Source organism: Citrus sinensis, chromosome 4, assembly GCF_022201045.2.
Source record: "Citrus sinensis cultivar Valencia sweet orange chromosome 4, DVS_A1.0, whole genome shotgun sequence".
Lineage (NCBI taxonomy): Eukaryota > Viridiplantae > Streptophyta > Magnoliopsida > Sapindales > Rutaceae > Citrus > Citrus sinensis.
The window spans coordinates 26,606,955-26,634,702 of NC_068559.1; the positions used below are offsets into that span (position 1 = coordinate 26,606,955).

At 35.5% G+C, this 27,748-nt stretch overlaps 4 protein-coding genes and 1 long non-coding RNA gene across 11 annotated transcripts; 4 read left to right on the forward strand and 1 right to left on the reverse strand.

The window, feature by feature from the left end:
• The first annotated feature begins 1,625 nt into the window (after positions 1–1,625).
• Positions 1,626–6,172, forward strand: LOC102621883 (polygalacturonase At1g48100). The gene is made up of 7 exons (XM_006483821.3): positions 1,626–2,171; positions 2,970–3,101; positions 3,193–3,423; positions 3,522–3,566; positions 3,652–3,859; positions 4,623–4,813; positions 5,350–6,172. Exons 1-7 carry the CDS (start codon positions 1,791–1,793, stop codon positions 5,743–5,745), a joined length of 1,584 nt encoding a protein of 527 aa, XP_006483884.1. The 5' UTR covers positions 1,626–1,790; the 3' UTR covers positions 5,746–6,172.
• LOC102622172 (uncharacterized) lies at positions 2,928–6,772 on the reverse strand. Of its 2 annotated transcripts, none has more exons than XR_008054256.1 (3): positions 6,481–6,772; positions 3,437–6,165; positions 2,928–3,076 (listed from the first exon to the last, which is right to left on the reverse strand). It is a non-coding gene; the product is annotated as an uncharacterized LOC102622172 (long non-coding RNA). The 2 variants fall into 2 exon arrangements; XR_008054257.1 differs by having other exon boundaries at positions 3,437–6,356.
• Positions 6,773–9,143: 2,371 nt separating this feature from the next.
• On the forward strand, positions 9,144–12,379 carry LOC102621209 (1,4-dihydroxy-2-naphthoyl-CoA synthase, peroxisomal). 3 transcript variants are annotated; one of them, XM_006483818.4, is made up of 9 exons: positions 9,144–9,567; positions 9,704–9,826; positions 10,380–10,481; positions 10,782–10,820; positions 11,066–11,164; positions 11,370–11,417; positions 11,527–11,622; positions 11,738–11,860; positions 12,020–12,379. In XM_006483818.4, the coding sequence occupies exons 1-9, from the start codon at positions 9,319–9,321 to the stop codon at positions 12,134–12,136; spliced, it is 996 nt and encodes a 331-aa protein (XP_006483881.1). In that variant the 5' UTR covers positions 9,144–9,318; the 3' UTR covers positions 12,137–12,379. The 3 variants fall into 3 exon arrangements, with proteins under 3 accessions (XP_006483881.1, XP_024957319.2, XP_006483882.1); XM_025101551.2 differs by having other exon boundaries at positions 9,421–9,567; positions 9,718–9,826; XM_006483819.4 differs by having other exon boundaries at positions 9,425–9,592.
• A 1,087-nt stretch (positions 12,380–13,466) lies between these two features.
• LOC102620738 (phosphatidylinositol 3-kinase, nodule isoform) lies at positions 13,467–20,654 on the forward strand. Of its 3 annotated transcripts, XM_052440273.1 has the most exons (18): positions 13,468–13,819; positions 14,099–14,210; positions 14,322–14,418; positions 14,512–14,670; positions 14,781–14,990; positions 15,629–15,807; positions 15,938–16,085; positions 16,340–16,435; positions 16,654–16,789; positions 16,921–17,042; positions 17,408–17,599; positions 17,732–17,902; positions 18,102–18,239; positions 18,782–18,936; positions 19,573–19,716; positions 19,927–20,074; positions 20,160–20,314; positions 20,503–20,654. In XM_052440273.1, the coding sequence occupies exons 1-17, from the start codon at positions 13,708–13,710 to the stop codon at positions 20,295–20,297; spliced, it is 2,457 nt and encodes an 818-aa protein (XP_052296233.1). In that variant the 5' UTR covers positions 13,468–13,707; the 3' UTR covers positions 20,298–20,314; positions 20,503–20,654. The 3 variants fall into 3 exon arrangements, with proteins under 3 accessions (XP_052296234.1, XP_052296233.1, XP_052296232.1); XM_052440274.1 differs by having other exon boundaries at positions 13,467–13,819; positions 14,044–14,210; positions 20,160–20,654; XM_052440272.1 differs by having other exon boundaries at positions 20,160–20,654.
• Positions 20,655–21,496: 842 nt separating this feature from the next.
• On the forward strand, positions 21,497–25,337 carry LOC102620093 (ADP-ribosylation factor 2). 2 transcript variants are annotated; one of them, XM_006483814.4, is made up of 7 exons: positions 21,497–21,644; positions 22,154–22,323; positions 23,434–23,504; positions 23,671–23,790; positions 24,413–24,531; positions 24,620–24,701; positions 25,067–25,337. In XM_006483814.4, the coding sequence occupies exons 2-7, from the start codon at positions 22,176–22,178 to the stop codon at positions 25,070–25,072; spliced, it is 546 nt and encodes a 181-aa protein (XP_006483877.1). In that variant the 5' UTR covers positions 21,497–21,644; positions 22,154–22,175; the 3' UTR covers positions 25,073–25,337. The 2 variants fall into 2 exon arrangements, with proteins under 2 accessions (XP_006483877.1, XP_006483876.1); XM_006483813.4 differs by having other exon boundaries at positions 21,520–21,644; positions 22,158–22,323.
• The last annotated feature ends 2,411 nt before the right edge of the window (positions 25,338–27,748 follow it).

Consider the following 27,748-nt stretch of genomic DNA (forward strand, 5'->3'; position numbering starts at 1 on the left):
CAACGCCCTCACACTCCCTCTGTTGAAAACCTTTAAAATTCTTTGTTACACACTCAAGTTTCCTGGGGTTATACCAATAGGCTTTTGGTCCAGTGGGAGAACCCTTGCATTTATAATGTTGAGAATAAGGGTTCGAGCCTCCATAAAAATATTATGGGGTTAACTTCAATTCTCTCTCGATTATCAAATAATGAAGTGGAGTCCGTCTATTTCTCCGTATATATGGTCCTTTAATCACGGGGGGGTCATATCAAAATTTTAGGTGAAAATTTCTTAAGAAAATGGATCTAACGAAGCTTATGGTGATACGATCCTATCGCAGCAGGAGCCTGTTTGTGCAATGATTTATCGCAAATCGCAATCTCTCCTTTTCTCTTCTTGCTGTTATATTATTTGTCTTTTTAAAAGCTTGTTCTCTTCACAGGGATTAAGCATGTGACTCCAAGAGAAGCTTTTTTTTTTTTTTTGGGGTCAAATCAGTGTGAACTAATTTATTGTTAGCTTGTACACCATCTACTTGCCTATTTGTACAGTTGTACTTCTCTTAACTGCCATTCGCCAAAACAAATTATTAACAACATTGCCCATCAAATTAAACGTCTCAAAACTATGGGCGCATTTATTTATTTTTTATTTTTCATTATTATCAGCCGTACCTTTTTTTGGGGTCTGATTTTGATCAGCAGTACGTTCTGAGTTTCTTCACATGTTTTTAATACATATACACATAGAGCTTCTCTTAGAAACAGTTTGTTTTGGGCTACTATTTACCTCTCTCTATCTCAGATTTCAGTACTGTTTCTTAAATTTGTCGGGTCATTTTGAAATTGGAAAAGATTTCACGGAAGAAGAGACACCCTCCAGAATTTGCAAGCCATGGTTACGGGTTGTTGTGAAGACAAAGCACAGAACTTTAAGCCCGTGAACGTCGCATGTGACCATAAAGAGCTGTTATAATCAGTGCCCCTTGACACGATATAGACCCACTCACGTGTTCCTTTTTGGCTTTTCCATATATTACATGTTCATTAAAATATTTACACCCAACTCATAAAATTGTGGGCACGAGGTAACAGCCAAGCAACTTTTCAGTATCATGATTTTCACCCATCTATATCTTGCGCTGTAATTTGCATCCATTCAAATAGATGCATAAAACTAGACTGCATTAATTTTGTAAAATACAAAATTTCAGTTTCTAATCTCTTACCATTTTATAGCTAAGTAAGCAAGTATCAATAACTAACTTAAGTACCTGGCATTTTACAAAATACATGACATAATTGTTGCGAGTAAACTGGAAGAAGCAAGAAAATTCGATAGAGCATACAAAATGTATGGTTGCTTTGGCTTGCCACGGTTTGTATAGTATACATGGCTTTGGAATATTTTGATAAAAATATTGATTGGCGAATTCGAAACTTGTTTGTTTAAACAACTGGGGCGAGTCACATGCAGCGAAGTTTTTAACATGTGGCAAAAATGGGACCTATAGTTGCTGTAGACGAGATAAATTTAATTCCAACAAGAATTCACATTAAGGGGTATATATGAAATGATTAAAAATGCAGAATACGGGAGAGAATTATGAGAAATATGAAACATAAAAGCCTTTGCATTATTTAAAGCGATCTTCAATGATAACTGTTAACTCTCATGAGGCTCATTGCTCTCCCTATATAAAGAGACTTAACTTTTCTTGGCTCACTAATTAAAATTACAGTTCAAGCTCTGTCTTTCTCTCTCTCGCTCTCTGCTTCTCTTTCTAGCTATCTCTTTCTCTAAGAACGATGAGAGGGTTGAGTTTCAGAAGCCTAGCATTCTTATTCTTGATTGCATTTCTTGTCTGGTCTGCAAGTTTTGAGACCTGCAATGCAAGAAGAGGGAGGCATTGGAGGCACGGCAGAAGCAGCAACTCTGTTTCTTTGTCCAAGAAGAATAATAAAGGAAATACCCATCGAAAAGGCGGTCACCACAATTATCACAATGGCAAACCAAAACCAAAACCGAAGCCCAAACCAAAGGCGCCGTCTCATAACAAGTCTCCTCCTTTGGCTCCGGCGGTGCCTACTAAGCCTGTATACGATGTTCCACCACCGAGCCACCATTCCTCTGTCTTTAACGTGAAGGATTTTGGCGCTAAGGGTAATGGAGTTAGTGATGACACTAAGGTAATTCATTTACGTTCAATGCCACTTGTTATTATATATATATATATATATATATGGATGACTCTTTTCAAACATAATAGCCCGGTCTTGAGGATTTCTTTGTGCTTTATAAACTCTAAACAACACTCGCTAATTAGGTGACATGGGATTTCATTTTTTGTCATTCTTCTCAATCGTTGCATCCATAAGAAACGTGATTTTCTTTCTTTTTCATTCAAAAAAAACTTAATTTTCACGAATGGCAGAGCCACATTAATTAATTCTCATTCTTCTAAAACCTTAACGTTTTCAAATGATAATATCCCGGCATATTATTTGTTATAAAGCAAAAGCAATTGACAAGTGATGCAATAAGATTCTACTTTTTAGTGTTACTGAAAAACATTATGCTCAAAATCACTAATTTTAAATCATGCTAATTTTTTTAATCTCTCTTTAATGGTAACAAATGGAGTTAATAGGACTGCGGCCCTGCTTCGGGTGTCGCAATGCTATTGGAGTAAAGCTGAGGTAAATATACGTCCATGAAAATAAATAACAGCAATAAATACAATGAAAACGACAACAGAACCAACAGCGTGGGCCCTCTCCAAAAAAGAAAAAGGACTCTCGTTGTGGCAGTTCGGTCACGATTCCGTCAATAATTGCTGACAGTTTTTTCAGCTCACAACCAACACCAACTGTTATCCTATGAATATAGTTATTGTTACTGCATTTTTACTTTTTCAAAACTAACTCCAGTAAAAGTAGGTGGCCCTAGAAAATTACAATTCAATCACACGATTGAACTTGATGCAGGCATTTGAAGCTGCGTGGGCAGCTGCTTGTAAAGTCGAAGCATCAATTATGGTGGTTCCTGCAGAATCCGTATTCCTAGTAGGACCCATGTCATTCTCTGGCCCATACTGCCAAGCAAACATTATATTTCAGGTAAAATCTATGGAACAACAGGATGGAAAATTTAAAGGATACATATTATCGGTTAAGGAACTTTCTAATGAAATTTTAAAATCGTTGTCAGCTGGATGGAACAATAATTGCTCCTACAGGTTCCAAAGATTGGGGTAAAGGATTGTTATGGTGGCTCGATTTCACAAAGCTGAAAGGAATTACAATTCAGGGAAAAGGTATCATTGACGGAAGAGGCTCAGTATGGTGGCAAGACTATCCGTATGATGATCCTATAGATGATGAATCAAAGCTCATCATCCCATTACACAACAACACATTACCAGACAAGCCACCAACGCCGGTAATTTAGTTACCTTCATCAGTTTGTTAATTTTTCCCTGTGATTCGAATTTTGATTATCGGCAACTATTCTTGTTTCTCCTTCAAATTCTGTGGCAGATAAGAAGTGAACTATCTGGGAAAATGCCAAGCATCAAGCCAACAGTAATGACCACTTAATCATTGCAAAAATTCAAATTGAAATTCATGGCTATGCAGTCCTCTAACATCATGTATTGTTATGTAACAGGCTTTGAGGTTCTACGGGAGTTTTAATGTTACAGTTACCGGAATAACAATTCAAAACAGTCCGCAATGCCACCTCAAGTTTGATAATTGCATTGGAGTTGTGGTACATGATGTGAGCGTTTCATCGCCTGGTGATAGTCCCAACACAGATGGAATTCACCTGCAAAACTCCAAGGATGTGCTAATTCATACTTCCAATCTTGCATGCGGTAATTACATTGCTCGTAAATGAATAATGTTGCCATATAAACCAAATTTAACCACACATGATGAGCTGCGGGTCAAGCTTGAATCTCAACAAACAAGAAGACCTGCAGGGTCAAATTGAGGTTAACATGGAACACTTGACAGCATTGTCATATCCACTTACCCAACAGAAATCAAAGAAAGAGGGTGTTGCGTAAGGGACATGCCTTGATGCAGGTTCCTTAAAATTCACTGACAATCTTATCCAGACCTCGTAGCCTTATTCTCCAGCACATGGCAAGAAGCAAACTTCAAAATTCCGAAAACTTTCAACCATTAGTTATTCAACGCCTGACATACCTGAACTTGTCAAGGGATGGACCAATTTAGGATGAGGTTTTGAACCCCACAGGCAACAAAAAACACATCGTTTGTTGTATCTTTTCAACTTGCATTTGTCTTCACTTTGCTACATAATCTTCTGTCCATCTTCTTTGCCTTGTTGACTGAAAATGAAGGCCCAACTAGAAGGGATATGACATAGAAATGAATGTAAAAAGATCCAGATATCTGGTCCTACACTGAATGAAGATTTTAATATTGAGTCGAGTGCTTATTAAAAACCGGAGGTTTAGTTTAACATATAAATAGGGTACACGGTAGGCAGGATTGAAAATTAGCTTTAAGTTAAATCAAAGCTGATTTCTTTGATATAAATGACTAATGTTGAAACAGGTACATATGTTGCATTGATACTAAGCTTTTAAAATGTGATGACTTTTACAGGAGACGACTGTGTTTCTATTCAGACTGGATGCTCAAATGTATACGTACATAATGTGAACTGTGGTCCAGGACATGGAATCAGCATTGGAAGTCTGGGAAAAGATAACACCAAAGCATGTGTCTCAAACATTACTGTCCGAGATGTCATGATGCATAACACAATGAATGGTGTCAGAATCAAGACTTGGCAGGTAATGATACCATCTGGAACCCAATGTTATAATTCAGAATAGAACTAACTTAATAAAAAAACAATGAATGTAAAAGGCTACCCATATTGTGATCAAAACTGAGGTAGAGTGATGAGATAGATTAACAATCACATACAAAAACAGAGCAAATTTAGTGACTTGCAGTGATTTCTTATATAAAGGATTAAGATTTAAATCATCAAGAAGGGCAGAAACATAGTAATAAGTCAACAAGATTTTCACCATCTTATTTAAAGTCATTTAAAAAAATTTTCCGAGCACTTCTAGACATAATTGCAAGATTTGCAACAAATTTTTAAAGAATCTGAAAGAGTTAGAGATGTGTTCTCTGTTTGCTACAAAATCTAACTATTTTTTGGAGCATTGATCACATGCAGAATTCCAATAACTTAATTTCCTTTCCCATCTCCTTCATTGGATAACATCTCCAAGTCATTTTGCTAACTCTAGAGTTTTTCCTATACTTGAAGTGTACAAGCACAGTTTTCTCACAATTTGAAATTTCACATCTGCAGGGTGGATCAGGTTCTGTGCAGGGGGTACTTTTCTCAAACATTCAAGTTTCTGAGGTCCAACTTCCAATTGTGATTGACCAATTCTATTGTGACAAAAGTACATGCAAGAACCAAACATCAGCTGTGGCTCTATCAGGAATCACCTATGAAAGAGTTAAAGGGACATACACAGTAAAACCAGTACACTTTGCCTGCAGTGACAGCCTTCCATGTGTAGATGTAACTCTATCTGTTATAGAGCTAAAACCAGTGCAAGAACGCTACCACATGTATGATCCCTACTGCTGGCAGGCATTTGGTGAGTCAACCACTCCAACTCACCCCCCGATTGCTTGTTTACAGAAGGGCAAACGACCAAGCAATAGGCCTCAGTCCAGTCCAGATGCATGTTTTTAAGCTCAGCCTAAGGTGACTGACGGGCAGACATTTGGTGAGTCAACCACACCAACTCAGCCCCTGATCGCTTGATTACAGACAGGCAAACCACCAAGCGACAGGCCTCAGTCCAATCCAGATGCATGTTTTTAACCTCAGCCTAAGGTGACTTCTGGTGTATCCATTTGAGTGGTAGGCACGATTTGCTGACCCCTATCACACCGTTAGTTCATTAGGTTACGAATGCGAATGTGTATATTAATTTAGGCAGCTCTTAGCTTATAGGAATTCTTCCTTCAATAGATTGGTTTTCATTGTGTGAGGGTGGGTATATACCAGTATTGATATCGGCCTTGATTGCTATGCTGTGCTGATTGTCTTGATTGTCCGATTGTGAGCTAATATACGAGTGCTTCATTTGCTATAAATAAATCTCTTTATCTGTGAACCATGTAATTTCAAAAATCATCATCTTTTCTCTACAATTTAAATATCCAAGTTACACTATCCCCATCAATGGAAATATCCTAATTATCAGATTGATCGGATGGCCGAAAACCGACGTAAGCATAAATGAAGTATGAAGAGTAATAACAACATGGCTAGAGGATCAAAGGGAGCTTACAGGTGAGCTACCACATCCAGAGGCAGAGAACCAAATAATAAATTCAAAACAGAGAAAATGTTTTCAATCTTCAGGAATAACAAATTTGAAAAAAAAAAAAAATTGAATAAAGTGAAACATATAACTCTCACCTGGCCACTCCACAGAGAGGCCTGCTTCAGACGCTTCCACAGTCCAAACGCTTGATCATGAGTCAGGACTAGGGGTCTGGTCCTCTTCATGCAGATACAATGCAAACAGACGAGTATCCGCTGGTTTCGCCGGCATTAATGATTAATAGCGTCGCAGTCGCTGCGCAACCGAGGATTTTTAATTTTAATTAGTCTTTTACACGATAATACTGGTAATGCGCAAATGTTATTGATGGGCCTAGGCGAAATCTGAAGGTAGCGTTTATTTTTTGGAGTGTGGAGGTGGAGTGTGGAGTGTGGAGTGTGAATTTTTTTCGTTCTAGTATTTATTTATTATTTTTAATGGGGGAGTGGGATTCTCATTCCGTGAGTTTTATCTAATTTTTTAGTGGGGAGTGGAATTCCCACTCTCATGAGGGGAGGTAGAAGTGGAAATCCACTCCCTCTCTTTCTTTTTTACCCTCATAATTAAAATAAATAAATAAAATTTAATAAAATAAATTATATCATATTTATTAAAAGTAATAATTATAACATATTTATTTTATTAAATTTAATAAAATAAAAATAAATAAATATTATATTTAAATTAATAATATTAAAGATTAATTTGAATAAATATTAATTAATTATTTATTTAATAATAATAAATATTTTATTCTAAAAAAATATTAATTTTGTACTATATTATCAATAATAATGTTTCATTTGTGTTGCTATTATTAATAATTTTTATCCACATAATTTAAATTAAAATTAATAAAAAATTATGATTTACATAATTAAGAATATTATTAATTTATAAATATAATAAAATATTTATTTTATTTTCCAAATATATTTTTTATTAATTTTTAATTACAAACTATAATTCTTTACATAAGGATAAAATTATAATTTAAAATAATTTACTCCCAATCTAAGATAAAGTAAACAAATAATTGGGATTCTGATTGACAATTCATATTTTCATTTAGTTTAAGTAAACACCATACTCTCACTCCCACTGCACACTCCTAATCCAAGGATTTTCACTCCTCATGATTCCCACTCCAATCTAAAAAATAAACGCAGCAATATGAGAGTAATTTAATTTCGAAAAAATAAAATAAAATAGGCACGTAATTTGGTTGTCTCCTAATATGACCGTAAAGTCAATAATTTATAAAAACTTCACAAAATTATTATCTTCGAAAATAAATTATAAGTAAGTGAATAAAATTTATTTTTAATCAAATTGTTTACTCTTTTAATTGATTTCTTTTTTTATTTGTAAATTTTTTTATATTTAAAAAAATGTGATGGAAAAAAAAGAGAACAAAACAATAGATAGGCTTAATTAGATAAATTTAAAATTTTAATACAATTTAAAATATAGAGAATAAAATTATATATACAGACGAATAGAGATTTTATAAGAGAAATAGAGGGGTACCAATAGCGTAACTCAATCTCATTATGCTGTGTTTAATTTTTGAAGTGGGAGCGAGGAGTGTGGATTCCTCTCACTTTAGTGTTTACTTCAATCATTTAAGAAGGGATCTTACTCTGTGGGCCCCACTCATTTTTTGAGTGGAGAGTGGGAGTGAGACTCTCACCACTCTCTTTTATACCATTTTTAATTAAATTTAATATTTAATAAAATAAAATAAATAAAATAATATTTATTTAATAATATTATTATATTTAACTAAATAATAATTTACATTAATTCTAAGTTTATATTACTTAAAAATAATATTATTATATTAATAGAGAATTAATAATATTATCTTATACTATCTTTATTTAAAAATATAATATTATTTTTATTTAATATTAATAATAAATAATTGATTCTAAGAAAATATTAGTTTCGTACTATGTTAATAGTAAAAATGTTTCATTTATATTGCTCTTATCAATAATTTTTAATTTATATAATTAAAATTAATAAAAAATTGTGATGTACATAATTAAGGATATTAATATTATTAAAAATTTACAAATATAATAAAATAAATATTTATTCATTAAATATATTTTTTATTAACTTTGTAATTAAAAACTATAATTCTTTAAATAAGGGTAAATGGTAATTTAAAACTATTTACTTTCAATTTAAGATAAAGTAAACACATAAATTGAATTATAATCTCTATTCCATACTTCCATTTCAATATAAGTAAACAACCTACTCCCACTCTCACTCCACACTCCCAATCCTAAAATTCTCAATTCAAGCCAAAAAGTAAACGCTACCTTACAGTGTAGTATTTCATATTCAACAGAGAGGGGTATGGAAGCTCACTTCAAGAAGTCCATAATAAACTCATCTCATTTTTTTCATATATTGAATAAAATTCAAATTATACGTCTAACTAATTAATTTTACTATAGATTTTTTTTTTGTTGGAAAAGAAAAATTACTGAGGATCTTAATAGAGTTCCATGTCTATAAAAATTTAATTAAAAACTTAATAAAAAAATTTTCCGCCTGTTTTTTTTTTTGTTGATTTCGAAATAACAAAGAATCACTTGTAATAAATTTTAAGCATAATGGACAATGGCAAACATAATAATACAGTAGTTTCGCTTCACGCTTCCACCAAACGCACCGTTTCAGTCATCACTCAAAGTTAACGGTTCATGTACGTGCGCGAACACAACCGTTAGGTCCGCCTTATCTTATCTAAAGGCTGCACTCTTTAAGTCAAAATAACGATATTCGTCTCTTACATGTTCAAAAGGATCCCTCTGTACCATTTGAAAGCTTAAATATTCAAATTAAATTTTGCATGCAAATCTATTAAAGCATTAGTCAGAGTGAAGAGCTTCTCACTGACCTTCCAAACTCCAATGGCGCCGCAAATTGATTCCGCGAGGAGAAGAATGACCGCTGTTGCCAACCATCTTGTTCCGGTCATCAGTTCGGATTCGAATAGCGGTTTCATCGGGTTAAATAATGCCTCGATGAATGATAGCTATCACCGGATACACGGTGAAGTGCCAAGCCACGATGTCGTTTGGAGAATTGCATGTGATGAGTCTGGCACGGAATTCACCGACATTATTTATGAAAAAGCTGTCGGTGAAGGTATTGCCAAGGCAAGTTACTACTAATACTACTAAGGTAGTCCATCAGTTACTTGAGACTTAACGCGTATGCAGTCACAGAAAATTTTGCTTATCAATTAATTTCACTTTTTTTTTTAAAATTTTTGGGGTTGATTGTGTAATTTAGATTACGATTAATAGGCCGGACAGAAGAAACGCGTTTCGGCCACATACAGTTAAGGAGCTCATTCGCGCGTTTAATGATGCTAGAGATGATAGTTCCGTGGGAGTCATTATTCTTACCGGGAAGGTATATATATAGATATAGATGCAGGACATGTGCTCCCAGATTTCCATGGCCTGCAATTCTTTTATTGTTTGCTATCCTTGAATTTATTCACATGAAATCTTCGCTTATGATCCATAATGCATTTTTATTGTTTAGGGGTTAGGGCCACCTGCCTACATTAGTCTCCAAACATACCTCTGCATCATTTTTTTTGTCACCTAGTAGGTGCGATGTCCATGCTCATAGTTAATGCTGAAAGGTCTCTATTTATTTTTTTTGTCTTTATCCTTGATTCCTTTGTATTTTTGCATTAATGGTTCGTCTATTACTCTGTATAGACTTAGATGAATTTTTCCTTACGATAACATTTTCAAATGCTTACACCAGAAAATGAATGCCTTTGGAAATTGGAACTATTGGCCCTCTCCTTATTTGACAAGTAAACTTTTGAGTTTTTTTTATATGCCTTCCAGATATCAATGAGGGCATAGTACAGAATGACATTCTACTTTTAAATATTTTTTTATGGATGGTTTGTATTGACATCTTTTTTATTTGCAACATGTTGTTGTAGGGAACTGAGGCATTTTGTAGTGGTGGTGACCAAGCATTGAGAACCAGAGATGGTTATGCCGATTATGAAAATTTTGGCCGCCTTAATGTCTTAGATTTGCAGGTACTGTGTTTACAGTGTACCCCTGAAAGGCTTACTTATAGGAACATGTGCTTGCTACCTATAAAACCTTATTCTGAACCAAAATTTGGTGGAAGCTTTCCCTTGGACTCTTTTCCTTTGCTGGCCCTTACTCATCATTCCTATTTGAATGTTATTGCAATGCCAAATGATTAGTAATATTCAGCCTTTCCGCAGTTATTTGTGATTGATCTCCACTGGAACCATCTTCAGCTGCATATGCATATATACTTGTGCTCTTAATTGTTCATTTATATTACTTCATCTCTTATCTTGATGCAGGTTCAGATTCGGCGTCTTCCCAAACCAGTAATCGCAATGGTACACCTTCCTTAATTCTGCATGTAGATGATCTCATGGATTCTCTGTTGGAAGGTCGTGTGTGAATAAAAGATGTTGGAAATAATGCTTAAATTGGTAGAGCATTGAACTCTAAGTAGTCTGAAGATACATGTGCTTTGGGTTACAGTTTCCTTGACAGAGACTCAAGTCTATAAGAGTATGATTGGTTTAAAATTGTTTATTCATTTTGCTTGGTGTATGTCTTATCATCTATTCCAAACCAGGTTGCAGGTTATGCTGTTGGAGGAGGACATGTGCTGCACATGGTTTGTGATCTTACTATTGCAGCAGATAACGCAATTTTCGGGCAAACTGGTCCTAAGGTGCTTATCTATCTCTCTTACCTCATTCTCTTGGTGTTTATTTTTATTTTTAACTTGAAACGGTGTGCCAGAATTGATCGAACATATCAAGGTTTGCAGGAAACTGGTCACTAGCAATGCCATATTTTTCTATTTATGAGTTCCTGGTTAACTGCTCTTTATAATATTCCTATTTCAAACACTCATCTTTCTCTGCGTAAGGCAGGTTGGAAGCTTTGATGCAGGTTATGGAAGCTCCATCATGTCACGTTTGGTAAGCACCGTACAACAATGTCTTTGGTATGCTTGATACTTTACTACCTTCCATATCTTTTAGTATTCACTTCTGGGAAAGTCAATACAAGTGATTCTTGATTTCACAGGTGGGGCCTAAAAAAGCACGTGAAATGTGGTTTTTAGCAAGGTTTTACACTGCTGAGGAGGCAGAGAAAATGGGACTTGTGAACACTGTTGTACCAGTGAGTTTGTTTGTAGCGTACCTCATGTCCTTAACAAAATGCCAAGCTCACTAGAATCCTCTTGCTTCCCCTCTTTTCCCCTTGCTGTCACTTTTCTGGTTTTCCTATTTTTCAGCTAGAGAAGTTAGAGCAAGAAACAATTAAATGGAGTCGAGAGATCCTAAGAAACAGTCCGACTGCTATTAGAGTGCTCAAATCAGCTCTCAATGCAGTTGATGATGGCCATGCTGGACTCCAGGTATGTTCTGTTCATAAATAAGTATAGTGTCTTCATGGTTTGCAATCTATTGACGGTTGTAGAACCCGTGAATGATGTCCGAATCACACTTTATGAAGAAAATTGCAATGCATGTATACTAAACTGCATTGCTTATTTGCTTTTTTATTCTGCATGTAGACACTTGGCGGTGATGCCACCCTCATATTTTATGGCACCGAGGAAGGTAGTGAAGGGAAGACAGCATTTGTGGAACGCAGACGCCCAGACTTCTTGAAATTTCCTCGACGACCTTAGCGCTTGCTGTCTCTTAGCTTAATTTTAACCAACAACATAAACTTTTCCGGCAGGTGCTGCTTCTGTGACCATTCTCTCTTCTTAAAGATCAAAAAATAATGGAGGGGGATAATTTGAGATAAAACGTTGTATTTGTATTTTATTTGTGGGATGCAGACCTGATTCTTCTTGTTAGTTGCACGTTTTCAGTTGTCAAAGAGACCAACCAACCTCTGAATAAAAGATTTTAGAAACTTTAGTTCAGCTAAGAGCTTCAATTTGACATGTGAGATCAATCCAATCCCTATCCTGACGAGCTTACAGTGCTTTCAATTCATGGCTTCTATCAACACCAACAGTATGAAAAAATTTTGATTGCTCAGAGTCAGAGCCATCATTAGCAATTTATGCTGCATTTACTTTTTGGATTAGAGTGGGAATCCTGAGGAGTGGGAATCCTTGGATTAGGAGTGTGGAGTGGGAGTGGAAATAGGGTATTTACTTAAACTAAATGAAAGTATAGATTGTCAATCAGAATTCCAATTACTTGTTTACTTTGCCTTGGATTGGGAGTAAATTATTTTAAATTATAATTTTATCCTTATGTACAGAATTATAATTTGTAATTAAAAAATTAATAAAAAACATATTTAGAAAATAAAATAAATATTTTATTATATTTATAAATTAATAATAATTACTAATATTCTTAATTATGTAAATCATAATTTTTTATTAATTTTAATTTAAATTATGTGAATAAAAATTATTAATAATAGCAACACAAATGAAATATTATTATTGATAATATAGTACAAAATTAATATTTTTTTAGAATAAAATATTTATTATTATTAATTAAATAAATAATTAATATTTATTAAAATTAATGTTTAATATTATTAATTTAAATATAATATTTATTTATTTTATTAAATTTAATAAAATAAATATGATATAATTATTATTTTTAATAAATATGATATTATTTATTTATTTTAATTTTAATTTTAATTATAAGGATAAAATGGGAAGCGGGGGGAGTGGGAATCCCACTGTCCACTCTAAAATTGAGTGAGATCCACGAATTTCCATTCTCACTCCTCTTTTTTTAAGATAAGTAAATATTAAAGTGGGAGAAATCTACACTCCACACTCCTACTCCAACAAAAAAAACACTACCTTTGTGAAAGTGAGATCGTGGCATTTCGCCCTTGATTAATTTACTCGTATCAAGAAGACAGATCAGATCAGTCAAGTAGTCAACGAATTTGTAGGACTAGGCCCAACTCTACAGGCCAACGTGGCACTTCTATTTAAATCTCCACCTGTATTCCTCCTTTCCCTGCACTATAAATACCAGTTCGTCTCATCAAAAATAAATAAATAAATAAACACCAGTTCATCCAATTTTTTATTGTTTTTGGAAAATAATGCAATACCGGTTCATCTTCATCGTCTGAGTTTGTGTGTTTTCCACGCCAACTCGCCTGAAACTTTAGCGCGATTATCAACACTCTTAACATTTAACAATCCATTAGAGAAACCCTAGATTATGATAATTCGCAGCTCGTGAAAGCCAAAAAGAAGCGATGAGCGGAAACGAGTTCAGATTCTTCTTGTCTTGCGACATCAATCTTCCTGTAAAATTTCGCGTCGACAGATTGGAAGGAACTTTGCCTTCCATAAAGTCCCCCAATTCAGGTATCACTTTTAGTTTCCGCTTAATTAGACTAAAATAAGCTCTTTAACTTCTTTTATTGGCTTAATTTTTTGCACTAGCGCAACGTTGCTGCGAAATTGTCTCAATTAAGCCTTGAGCGGACTATTAGTGCAATTTTTGGAGTAATTAGTGACGAATACTCTTTTTTGTGCAATTTTTGGAGTAATTAGTGACGAATACTCTTTTTTTATTTTTTTGAATTGAGGACTTTTACGTGAGGTGGCAATTTTCTAATAATGCTGTAATGTTTGACACTGAAGTCAATGATCGTTCTGGAATTAATTCCACCACAGAGGAGAGAAGACCGGAGCTATATGTTGAGTGTGCATTGTACATTGATGGTGCGCCATTTGGCCTTCCAATGAGAACGAGGTTTAACAACTTATGATTTCTTTCATACTTGAATTTTAAGTTTTCGTAGGCAATTAATAAAGAAGAATTGGTGCAATATTCCCATATATTAATCTTTCTTTTTGGTACAAGGTTGGAATCTATGGGACCAATGTATTGCTGGAATGAGCCTATTACATTGAGTACTAAATATCGGGACTTAACTGCACATTCACAACTTGCTTTAACTGTGAGTTAGCAATTGCAGTTATTTGCTCTAACGGTGACACTTTTCAAAACCTAGGAGCTGAGAAATTATTTGTCCTTCATGACCTAAATTCAGGTTTGGGATGTTTCATGTGGGAAAGATGAGAGATTGGTTGGCGGGACTACCATACTTCTCTTTAATAGCAAAATGCAACTCAAAACTGGGAAGCAAAAACTTAGGCTTTGGCCGGGGAAAGAGGCTGATGGATCATTGCCTACCTCTACGCCTGGAAAGGTTCCCAATTGTCAATCAATAAAGAAGTTTATTATGTTAAAGGTTTCACCTTAATTTTTTTTATTGACATTGCTGGTTTGCTGATCCATACGCTGTTTCACCCTCAATAGGTCCCTAAGAATGAGCGGGGGGAGTTGGAGCGTTTGGAAAAGCTTATAAATAAGTATGAAAGGGAACAGATTCAGCGTGTTGATTGGCTAGACCGTCTCACATTCAAAGCTTTGGAGAAAATCAAAGAGCAAGAAAACTTTCGAAATGGCAATTCTTATTTATACCTGGTTGTTGATTTTGGTAGGTTAGAACACCGAGTTGTCTTTCAGGTAGTCACCATCTGCAATCATACAATTTTTTTTTGGTTCGTATAGCAGCATAAGTTTGATTTTCTTTGCTAATATTTTTTCTTCTCTATTTACTGGGTTTTTGTTTGCTCCTGAAATCTTATATGGTCATTATACGAGTTAACTATGAAACTCAACAAACGGTGTGTGGTCTTGGCAGGTTGCTGTTGAAATTTACTTGTTTTCTTTCTTCATGTAGGAGTTATACTATGGATCTGAGTTCTTTCGTAGTGATTCTTTCCCCTCACGACTTAATAAGTTGGCTATTTATGTATAAAATATTTCAATGGAAGTGCAGACCAAAAACCATCTATAATAGTGATATGAATTCATGTCTTGGGCTGACCCGATGTATCTAGTCATTTTTTGTAGCTTAACTCAGTTTAAGTATCATGGGTGATTGTTGGATCTCTGCTAGTTCAAAAGTTGGATTCCGATGCTGGATAAAAAAAAATGATCTTTGTCTTTTCATTTGGTCTCGGCTCATTATGTTAGATGTTTATTTTGACTATGTTGATAGGAATTGTTAGTTATGCACAAATTAGGGTAATTCAAATTAATTTCATGTTGCTGACCAAAATATTATTTGTGGTGTCAATTTTCTTTTGTTTTACATGTAGGATTCGGGAGCAAATTTCTTATTACCAGCTCCTATAACTTCAACCAATGAACTTGTAATTGTGTGGGACCCAGAAGTGGGAAAGATAAATCCCTCTGAGCACAAGCAACTAAAGCTGGCGAGGAGTTTAACCCGTGGCATTATTGACAGGGACCTTAAACCAAGCAATGCTGAACGGAAGTAAGCTTAGGATTCTTTAACAAAGTGTTTTCTCTGTGCGTGTGTGTGTATTGTTATTGTTCTATTCTTTTGATTGATTGGTTTTTTAGGCTTGAGAACTATATCATTATGCCTACTTCTTGATTTTAAGGTCAATACAACGAATTCTAAAATATCCACCGACAAGGACTTTGAGTGGAGATGAAAAACAGCTCCTTTGGAAATTCCGATTCTCATTAATGTCTGAGAAGAGGGCTCTTACAAAGTTTCTCCGAAGTGTCGAATGGAGTGATGTTCAGGTCCATAGTCTGTTCTTGTTTTTCTTATAACTATTAGCTTATGGTCCTATTAATTGGGATTTAGCATAACAACTCATTAGTAGATCTATTTTCTAAGTTTAACCTGAAGCGATGCTTGTGATAGTTGTTTTACATTTTCATTTTTGATAAGCCATCTTTTTGTGGTTGAATTGTCTTGCTTAATCTAATTTATACTTAATATTGTTGCTCAATAATTGTTATTTCTGAAGATTGCTATGCTAGTGCAATTGCAGGAAGCAAAGCAAGCACTAGAACTCATGGGTAGGTGGGAAATGATTGATGTCTGTGATGCATTGGAGCTTCTTTCTCCTGTCTTTGAAAGTGAAGAGGTAGGTTTATTCTAAAGATAAATTTGGTGTTTTTGCTGCTTCCTTTATTTTAATGTATGCAAAAAATTGCTTTATATAGCTCTGGGATCTTTATTTGGGAAGAAGTTAGTTAAGGGTGAATAGTTACTCCTGCAAAACCATTTTTTATGTCCTCTATAGAAAGAATTGCTCTATCATAAAAGATTGAATAATGTTTGATTGTAATCCCTTTTCAACAGGTTCGTGCTTATGCTGTTTGTATTCTGGAAAGAGCTGATGATGATGAACTCCAGTGTTACTTACTGCAACTGGTTCAGGCTCTTCGGTTTGAGCGCTCTGATAAATCTCGCCTTTCTCAGTTTCTTGTACAGCGGTGTAGGCACTTTACGAGCTTCAATATTTTGTGTGTGTGTGTGTGCACATGCACGCATGCATTCGTCTTTACATCGTTTAGGTTGCATTTTATCTATTGTTCAATTAATCTGATAGTTTCTGAACTTTTACAGCATCACACAATATTGAGTTGGCTAGCTTTCTCCGGTGGTATGTTTCTGTGGAGTTTCATGATCCTGTACATGCCAAACGGTTTTATTCTACACATGAGATATTGGAAGAAAGTATGATGAAGGTTTGATTTCTTAATTATTTATTGCTTAAACAGTTGTATATTGTGGTATACATTGATGCCAAAGACTTTTACCGGATGTGTGTCTTTTCATCCGAATTTCAAAGATAAATTTCAACTCTTTAGAAAACTTTGGCATTTGATATTTTTCTTGTTTTTCTATTTGCTCTTTAAAAACTATTGAGATCCTTGGACAATCTTGAAGGAAATGGGTGTTTGTTTACTTATGTTTTTCTTTTGTTGCATTTCTGTCCCACAATTACGGCTAGCATCTAGACTCATCTGGATGGCGGAATCATATAAATAAAAATATGATTGGTATTGAATTTTAATTCTACAGTTTAGTGATCACATCTTCCGTGTAACAGTTGACACCTGGTGTGGATGGAGAAGATGGATATAAATTGTGGCAGAGCTTGGTGCGTCAGACTGAACTGACTGCTCAATTGTGTTCTATAATGAGAGATGTTGGAAATGTACGAGGCAATACCCAGAAGAAAATTGAAAAACTTAGACAGCTTCTTTCTGGTCTCCTTAGTGAACTTACTTATTTTGAAGAGGTAGTTTCTTATTTGAACTTTCTTGTCAATTAAGCACTTAATAATTATTTAAGGCTAAATTTTTCTCTTAAGTTGTCTGTTCATTTCTAATACTAAAGTGGCTTTTCCATTTTCCTTATGTTGTCTTTTCAGCCAATACGATCACCATTGGCTCCAAACATTCTCATCACTGGGATTGTGCCATCAGAGTCATCTATATTCAAAAGTGCATTGCATCCTTTGCGTTTGACTTTTAGAACGGCTAGTGGTGGAACTTGCAAGATGATTTTTAAGAAGGGTGATGATATTCGTCAAGATCAATTGGTAAATTGTTACATTTCTCTACTGCCTAGAACAAAATCAACAACCATCCTTACACTTTTTCCTTCCCCTTCTCCTTTCATTCTCCCATCCCTTTCTCCTTTCATTTTTTTATTCCCTCCAAAGAAAGTGTTTATCTATGTTGCACAGAAGGTGGTAAATCTTTGAAATTGGTCATATCCTCCATGTGTGGTTGCTATAGGTGGTACAAATGGTGTCACTCATGGATCGTTTGCTCAAGCTGGAAAATCTTGACTTGCACTTAACTCCATATAATGTGCTTGCAACTGGACAAGATGAGGGCTTGTTGGAGTTCATACCATCTCGTTCTTTAGCACAGGTATTATGTCATTTGAATGATGGCTTCCTTGATTGGAAAAGTGCATTACTGCATACAATTTCTGTTCTTTTTTTTTTTTTTTTGCATAAATGATCGATTGACAAATCATTACAAACATTATTGTAGCGTGATAAATCAATGTAAATACAAAGTGGGGCCTTTGCATGAGAACCCAATTGAAATCTTTAGTCAGTCTATTAATATTTGTTGTGCTGTTGATCTGCTGAGATCAGTAAAATTTTAATAGAATTTTTGTTGTTTTGTGGTTTATGGAAAGAGAGCATTTTTAAGTTCTATCATGAGGATAGTCAATGTGAAATGAGTTATTGAATGTGCTGTAAAGCTGATCCATAACCATATTCAATATTTTGCATTCATTTTCTCCTATTCCTTACTTACTGGTTTTGCTTTCAGGAATTTTAGTCTATTTTTCCTGTTCCAATCTATTGTCACAATTGCAGTCATAGTAATGAACAGGATAACTTTATCTAGTTTTTGAAATATACAGAAATGATTAGTTAGCCATTTGTTTCCGCATCCAGATTCTCTCCGAGCATCGTAGCATTATAAGCTATTTGCAGAAGTTTCATCCTGATGAGCACGGACCTTTTGGGATTACAGCTACCTGTCTGGAAACATTTATAAAAAGCTGTGCTGGCTACTCTGTTATCACATATATACTGGGCATCGGAGACAGGTAAAATTTGGATTTGTTTGTTGCTGTTATCTAAATTTCTGCATACCATGTTTATTAGCAATTATATTTTACATTTTCACGGGGAAGTGGGGATGCAATGAAGGCCAAAGTTCTTAAATTTTGCACACATATGAGCCATGCTATTCTTCTTCTCATTATTATTATTATTATTATTATTATTATTATTATTATTATTATCATTTGATTATTGAGGACAGAAGCATATCTGAACTTCATTCCTCTAGGCTATGGGTGACACTGAATGAATCAAATAAAAAACTTTCGTTAGTAGTTTCTGAAATGTCTCCTTTTTCTTCTAAGCAAAATGTGTACATATGTGGTTGTTTACATCTCTTTGTAACTAAACTTGCCTAATTTTAGGTATTTTAGTCAGTAGTATCTGTCAATTTAGCCTATACTATGCACAATGTTGCGATTCATGGATGTCAAATGTTGTGTCTAAGCTCTTATGTCCCCAGACTGTCACATTCTTATTTGAGGGATTAGTATCTGCTTCATGTCACATTCCCATTTTAGGGATGATTTTCTGCTTTATGTGGTGTCTGGTTTTCTAATTCCCTATTGCATAGGGCTTTCTCTGAATTTTTCAAGCTGAACTGAATTTCTGAAAGGCAGGCACCTAGACAACCTTCTTCTTAGGGATGATGGGCGTCTTTTCCATGTGGATTTTGGTTATATTCTTGGGCGAGATCCCAAGCCATTTCCCCCTCCAATGAAGCTGTGCAAAGAAATGGTTGAGGCTATGGGAGGAGCGGAAAGGTTTCCCGCCCCCCCCCCCCCCCCTCTCTCTCTCTCTCTCTCTCTCTCTCTGTGTCTAAAAGATAACTTCTCTTTTAAGTCCTTTTTTCTGGATAATATTTCTATGTGCGTGTGCGTGTGTGTGTGTGTGTCTCTCTCTCTCTTTGCGCGCGCGCGCGTATGTATGGTCATTAATTGACATTTCATAAGTGGCTTACTCGTTCCTTGCAGCCAATACTATACAAGGTTCAAGTCCTACTGTTGTGAAGCATACAACATCCTCCGAAAATCTAGTAACCTTATTTTAAATCTGTTTCATCTGATGGCGGGTTCAAACATTCCTGACATAGCTTCTGATCCTGAGAAAGGCATCCTTAAGGTATCCGCTTTTTCATTTGTAATCCATGTTTACACATCTTTGTGTTTTTATATGACTGGGATTTGTGTTGGTGCTCCTTCAATAGCTTCAAGAGAAGTTTCGGTTGGACTTGGACGATGAGGCCTGTGTACACTTCTTCCAGGATCTTATCAATGAGAGTGTTAGCGCTTTGTTCCCTCAAATGGTTGAGACCATACATCGGTGGGCTCAATACTGGCGCTGATCTCAGAACCAAATTAGGTGTTTAGTTTAAGCTTTTTTTGCACAGCCTGATAATGTTGGGTTCTGTTCTTTAGATGTGCTGTTTCTGTTTGGATTTTCACTTGTCATCCGGAAACAGCTCTATTCTACATGACATACATGAATGCATGCATTCTGGTTTTTTTCTTTCTCCTCATGTCATATTGACGGTATTCTCCTCATTTCAGATTGACAGTGAGTATGAAGGATAGAAGACACCTTCGGTAGAACAGAACATTAACAATGTTGTAAAATGTTTGTATATAATAATTCTTGGCTGTATCATTTGATCTGTATTCCGATAAACTTTTAGCTAATAACAATTATCTCAGCATCGCCAGACTCAATTTTTTTTTTTAATAATTTACAGTTTCATAGAAGCTAATTTCACATATACATGTGCGACGTTATTGTTTCCTTAGCTCTTTGTCTAGCAGCCAGCTTGCATTTTCAGTCTCATATTTAATTTTATGGAAACACCAGCTCAAAAACAATGCTGAACGGCCCCTGAACAGTTGGAGATTTTGCGATTTCAAAATCTCGACAGTCAAGAAAAGCCCAAACAGTGGAAAAATGTTGGTTCTGAGATGCTGTTAGTGGCCCTATTAATAGATTTATTGAGGTCAAATAATTATAATTTAAATTTTATAATATTAAATATTTAATAAATATTGATTATTATAGTTTAGATGTTAAGTTAATTTGATTTATTATTTATATAATAAAAAATTTGTAAAATTATATTTTTTATAATTTATTAATCTTATTTTATAATTACAATTTTTAAACTACGCACCCACTTTTTTTTTATCTTTATTTGAAAACAAAATAAAAGGTCAAAATGTTATACGCTAGGCCTCTGTGGTTGATGGTTGACAGGTTTAACTTTTTCTTCGCTTTGCTTCCGCCTTCCATTTTTCTGATTTATTTTGCTCTTTTCCTCAAAATTGACTTTGAATTTGAACCATCAACGACCTTTATGGTCACAGTGGCAACTGGCAACGTTTTTCTATTACGTCGCACTTTTCCATTGGCTTGCTAGAGTAAATCTACCATGAGGTTTCCCGCCTAGACCTCCCTCATAATTCACTATAGCGACGTGGCAGCGATTTATTGGACCTGATAACGTAGGTTACAATTAATATTTACACTGAAACTAGGGGCATTTCCGTTATTTTAAACAATTCAGGTGCCGCAGCTCCCTCCTTTATATATCTCTAGGCTTCACATTTCTCAACCCCATATACATATTTCTGCGTTGTTGTTAAGCTAATAAGCTTCGTCCTCCACACCCCCCCCCCCTCCCCTCTCTCTCTCGCGTTCTCTGAAGGTAAATTCAAATCTCGGGTTTCAAGATTCCTAATCACTCTGTCAGATCCATTTATGAATAAATTTAGCTCTTAAGCTAGTTCTGTGTTGCTCGCTCTCGAGGTTTTGTTTTGCATGTTATTGTATTTCATAATTCAAGGGTGATGGGAGTAGCGTTTTGAAATTCTGAGAAATTCGAGACTTGTTATGATTAATGATTCGATTTCGGACTCTCTATATTAGATTTATAGCTAATGATTGAATTGTTTGGTTTCAACGTTGATCTGTTGATCTCATGATTAAATCGTTTAGATCTAGCTGAGCGATATGAATATCGCAGATAATAAGTTGATCCCGGAAGTGTTTTAGCCGACGTCATTCATTTTGCCGCGGGATCTGCCTGTTCTAAGATCACGCGCTTATTGGTTTTTTTTTCAATTTTATTATGTCGAATTTGTTTTGATATAGCTATAGTTTTCTTTTGACGAATTTGATATTTATTGATTGATTAATGCGTTGATGTTATGATAGATAGTGATCCCCAGCTGGAAGAATGGGGCTGACTTTCACAAAGCTGTTCAGCCGGCTCTTTGCCAAGAAAGAGATGCGAATTCTAATGGTTGGTCTTGATGCTGCTGGTAAGACCACTATCTTGTACAAGCTCAAGCTTGGAGAGATTGTCACCACAATTCCTACCATTGGTGAGTCTTTTCAGCTCAATTTAGTTTATTCAATTGCTTGATTTTCTTATTTCTGTTTTTGCTTAAATAGCTTGTTATTCTCGCTTGAGTAGGAGTTTATTGGGATTTAGATTGCCGCCACTGTATCATTTACTAGGTGCTTATATCATGGCTCCATCAGATAACTTTAAAATACATTTCCTGGCCTCTTCTTTCTTCTGTGGTTCTTGATTACGTAAGTTCAGAATTTGGCCAAATGGATGTTTGGCAATTAGTTTCCAGCCAAGCAATTAGGACTTACCTTTACCAGTGTCATGAGCTCTCTACATTGCTAGAACTTGATATTTGGTTTTCAATGATTGCTTTTACCTCTGTTTATTTTTATTTTTCCTATTTTCATTTTTGAATTTGGTTCAACTTGAATTTTTAAGATTGTGACGTATTTATGTTATTCATCCGTAACTGAATATAAATTTCATTCGAAGAAGGTAGATCACAAAGAAAAGGGTCATCTTGGGGTAGGCATGTTGTTGTCATCGAGTGCGCGCGCGTGTGTGTGTGTGTTTTCTTTTTTGAATTTGTTACATCTGCAGATATATTACAAATCTTGGGTCTGGTAGGAGTCAAAATACATACATTGATACTGCAGCCAAGTGGTCTGCTGAGCATGCCTGGGGAATCTGCATCTAATAGAGTCTTGACTTTTTCCCACTATACTTAGGGAGATACATCTACTTCTCCTAATATTTGAGGAGGTATATCTGCTCCTTTCCAAAAATTTGGATAGGATTTGTAAGGGGCCCTCCTTACGGGCTCGAACTCATGCCACCACTAAGCAAGAAGCCCAGTGGCACATTGTTGTGTTCTTTCTTGGTTCAATATTAGATTTATCATAATACTACCATATGATTTATTGGTTTCAGAAGTTTGTGTTTTTAGACGGCCGTAAAAATTATAGATACCGAGGACCATGAAATCTGAGTGCATAACAATTGAAATATGGACGGCTGAAGGATACACCAACAGATTCTCCATGTTTAAGAAGATATGCATGCACAATTAAGCATATCATTTTGTGATTTCACTTAGCTATTCAAGGTTGTAATTGTTTGAATGTTCGTTTATCTACAGGGTTTAATGTGGAGACCGTTGAATATAAAAACATCAGTTTCACTGTGTGGGATGTTGGTGGCCAGGACAAGGTAAGTGTTTCAAGAATTCTTACTGTTTAATGTTTAGTAGCTATTTGAAAGTTGTGAAGTTTGTGAACTGGACTTTCATATTTCTTTAAAATTCATATTAAGACTTCACTTGCGAGACCTTTTACTCAGCAATGGCTTAACTCTGATGTTTTTTTTTATCATACAGATTCGTCCCTTGTGGAGGCATTATTTCCAGAACACTCAAGGTCTCATTTTTGTTGTGGACAGCAATGACAGAGACCGTATTGTAGAAGCAAGGGATGAATTGCATAGGATGTTGAATGAGGTATGTTAGTTGCTGGTTAATTTATTTTTGGGACTTTTTCTGTTTCTTGTTATTATTATTACGTGTTTAGAATGCAGTGGTGCTTCATGTAGCTGAAGAGAAACTTCACTGTGGTGTAGTGGTTGAACATTTTGTTTCAGATTTATGAAATGCATGTGAAAAGGCACAAATAAAACACCATTAATTAGTAAATCAAGTGCCCACATTTATTATGGTTCCTTTGCCGATGCCTTTTAATTATGGTGTTTTGGCGGAAAATTTTGGCTAAACTTGAAGCTTGTCAAATTACCATACTCTTTCATATGGTCAGAAACTATGTGCTATCATAGAAAATATGTTTTCTGCGAATAGTGAATATCTTGTTCTTAGCTATTGATGTTGTTCACTTCTTTTTTTCCCCTTTTTTTATTACCCTTTCCCTGGCCCTCCTGATTAACACGAAAAGAATCTACCAGCTAAGCAAGCAGTGAAACACTTTTCACTTTAAATTCAAATATTCTCATAGTAAGCTAAACTTAAGCTCATTGGTTTCAGGATGAGCTGGGAGATTCAGTGTTGCTTGTATTTGCTCAAAAATTCAAATATTCTCATAGTAAGCTAACCTTAAGCTCATTGGTTTCAGGATGAGCTGCGAGATGCAGTGTTGCTTGTATTTGCTAACAAACAGGATCTTCCAAATGCAATGAATGCTGCTGAGATTACTGATAAGCTTGGCCTCCACTCCCTCAGGCAGCGCCACTGGTAAGATTTTGACTACTGTTATTTTTGTTTTCATTTTCTCTGTTCTCATGCTTATAATGGGCTTTTATATGCTTCTTTGTTCTTCCAGGTACATCCAGAGCACCTGTGCAACCTCTGGTGAGGGTCTTTATGAAGGTCTGGATTGGCTCTCCAACAACATCGCTAACAAGGTGAGAATGCATCCTTTTCAAGTATTTCCTACAAAATCTGTGACAACCAAGATGAGCTATCTTGGAAATTTCCCAATTATATGATATGTTTGAAGTTGAGCCTCTAGCATGCCCAGCTCTTTATATATGGCCTGTGACGTTTGGCCAGTTTGCTAGATTGGTTCTATGAAAAAGTATCACACGAATACAAATTTTATTTTGTCCAGGTTTTAGTTTTGCTTTCTTTTGATTTTGATTGCTTTTTGGGGTACAAATTTTAACTGATTATATATGCACTTTGTGATAGTGAATCCATGTATTATTCATGCCTTTTTTTGGTGTTAAAGCTTGCCTGTTCTGAATTTTCTTGTTTGCTCAAATTGCAGGCCTGAAGCTGTTAAGATCTTTTTGCGGACTGGCAATTCTGGATGCAGGGGTGAATATTATCTATTTTTTTTTCTTTTTAACCCTTTTTGTTTGAGACGTTTGGGTTGTTGTGTTGTTTTGGTCCTAGGATCTTTACAACTATATTGTAATAGAAGAATTGTTGGTTGGATACATGTACTCCAAGGTTTTTGGCTCGGTTTAGATATCTGTAATTGAAACTAATTTGGTGCACCACTCATATTTGAAATTGTTTTTTTCGCATTGCGTTTCTGTGATGGCGTCTGCACTTTAAGTTCTCGCCTCTTTTGACAAGTGCTTTCATATCTCCGTGTCTGTTCGGTGGAAAATACTTTTGCTAGAAAGTAAATTCTTCCTTAGCAAAATCTTGTAGACAACATTGTACTGCAAGTATCTATGAGTTAGGTAATTGCTAGAATACAACCTGTTTCGTGTGGCGTGTTAATTATATATTGCCGAAAGAATTGGTTTTTTATCGTTTTATTCTTGAGGATGTGCATCAGAAGCCGGGACATGCTTTCACTGTTAACTTGCATGGTGCATACTACTATAAGAACAATTGGTACTGCAAAATTGTTTTATCTGCTGCTAAATAAGCTGTCGTTTGGATTGGCGCATACGGTCGATGACTTTGCAAATTGTTTTATCAAGTGCCCACGGACCAGGGCAAATTCGAAGGGACCAGAAAACTGAAGGTCAAGGCTGCGAGCTGCTTTTTGTTTTAGTCTTGCTTAAGCTTGGACAGGTGTTTTCTAGTTTTCTTGAAGCAAGTTGGGCAAAGAATAAATTTTAATTTGGCGGGGTACAGGAAAGGCAAAAAGGCAAGACTATTATTATTTTAATTCCATTGGGAGGACTATTTCCATCCAAAGAGAAGTGCACGACGGAGATGCTTCCATTTTCGTAAGATTGATTGATAGGCTGAGCCTCAATTGGTGGTTTCGTTTTCCTGCACACGTCTTCAATTTTATGTGCGTCATATGTTATTACCAATCATATGTTGCCAATCCACGACTTAAGTTTTGGGGGACAAAAATGGGGTAAATGAGGTTGCTATGGAGCCTCCACCTCAAGTCCCTGTATCTGGGTCCCTTTCTTCAGTATCTGTGGTTGGTAACCCTTCTCAGGAAAAGCTAACAAATTAAAATAGTCCATTGCAAAATTGCACCGAAAAATCCACACTTGACATGAGAAAAAAGCTCTAATGATTTTCTTTCTTACTTCTACTACTGATACGCTTGTAAAATCACGACATTCTCTCAATTTTTTAACCCCACTTCTGTCCAGTTTTATATAATCAAAGATGTAAGTAAGCACGGGCAAAATATCGTGATAATTATTTCAGTTTGAAAAACAGTACTGATTGAACCATATGATGAAATGACCACAGTCCACACACCACATTTGTTGTGCCCCATTAACTTGCATCCTGCGACACACACGCACACCCAACACGATGAAGACCTGCGGCTCCTATCAAATTAGAGGCTTGCGCCACGTCTTGGTACTCTCTAACTATATATATATATATATATATATATATATATCGGCCACCATATTCCATCGTCATTGATACATGACCGAGCCCATTCGTTATTTTCTATTCATTATTATTCTTCATTCTATTTACTATAATCTTTCTTCTCTTACCTCTCTCTATATATCTACATACTACGATATTCTCATTTTATTATTAAATTGAAGACAAAAGAGAACATGGATTCTCCTTTGACGCCAGCTCAATGAACAAAATCATTCACCGCAATAACGTTGTAGATTCCTACTTCGTCAAAGTTACTTTGCATTGGCCCCACCTCATGGCAATTGGCATCTTTAAGGACATTACATTTCTTTTCTTTTCTTTTCGTTTATTTTTTATTTTTTCCCCAAAAAGGATTTATTCTGGTGTAATGAAATTTTGTCTTACTGGTGCTTTTACACGGTAAATTATACAAACTGCATTTTAGTAATAATAAAGTAGATTAAATTGTTCGCAAAGATATTCCAAATGGAGTTAGATCATTCGTCCAGTCCACTGATTGAACTGGCTTTGTCCTCTTGCATTCCATTCCACCCGCATAATAAACGACAGAAATGTTGGACACGAGATGCCGAACTCTCACAGGTGAAAGCATCGGGTCCCACTTGCCACACTTCCAAACTAATTAAGCGATGCCACGTTGCAATAATTTGGTTCGCAAGTTCCCTTCCCTCAGAGTCTTCTTCCTGTGCACGCCTCCTCCGCCAAAAGTTTCGCCAATGTGCACTTTGCTTTGGACAAATGACTCCGCGAAAACATCTCTCTATCGAATCTACGGACACGTTGCAGCTGAATCTGCCCAAAAGCTCATTCCCTTCGGTAAAGGTGTAAAGAATTTCCAGGAGATTGTTTCGGAAATCTCTGGCAACACACAGCGAGCATGGCCCTACGAATCTTTCTCCAGTGTCCACGTTACCACTATCGGAGTTGACAGAGGGTGTACACTTCCGTCATGAACTTCACGATTTCGTATGATTCCCACTAAAATTAAAACCAATTAAGCAATTGCTAGATCGAGTTGGTATATTTCTTTTATTTTTATTTTTATTTTTTTTATATATGTTCTCTATTCATCTTTTGAGATTTTGTCTTTGAGCAGTGTCCTTGTGATTCTCCTTCCTTA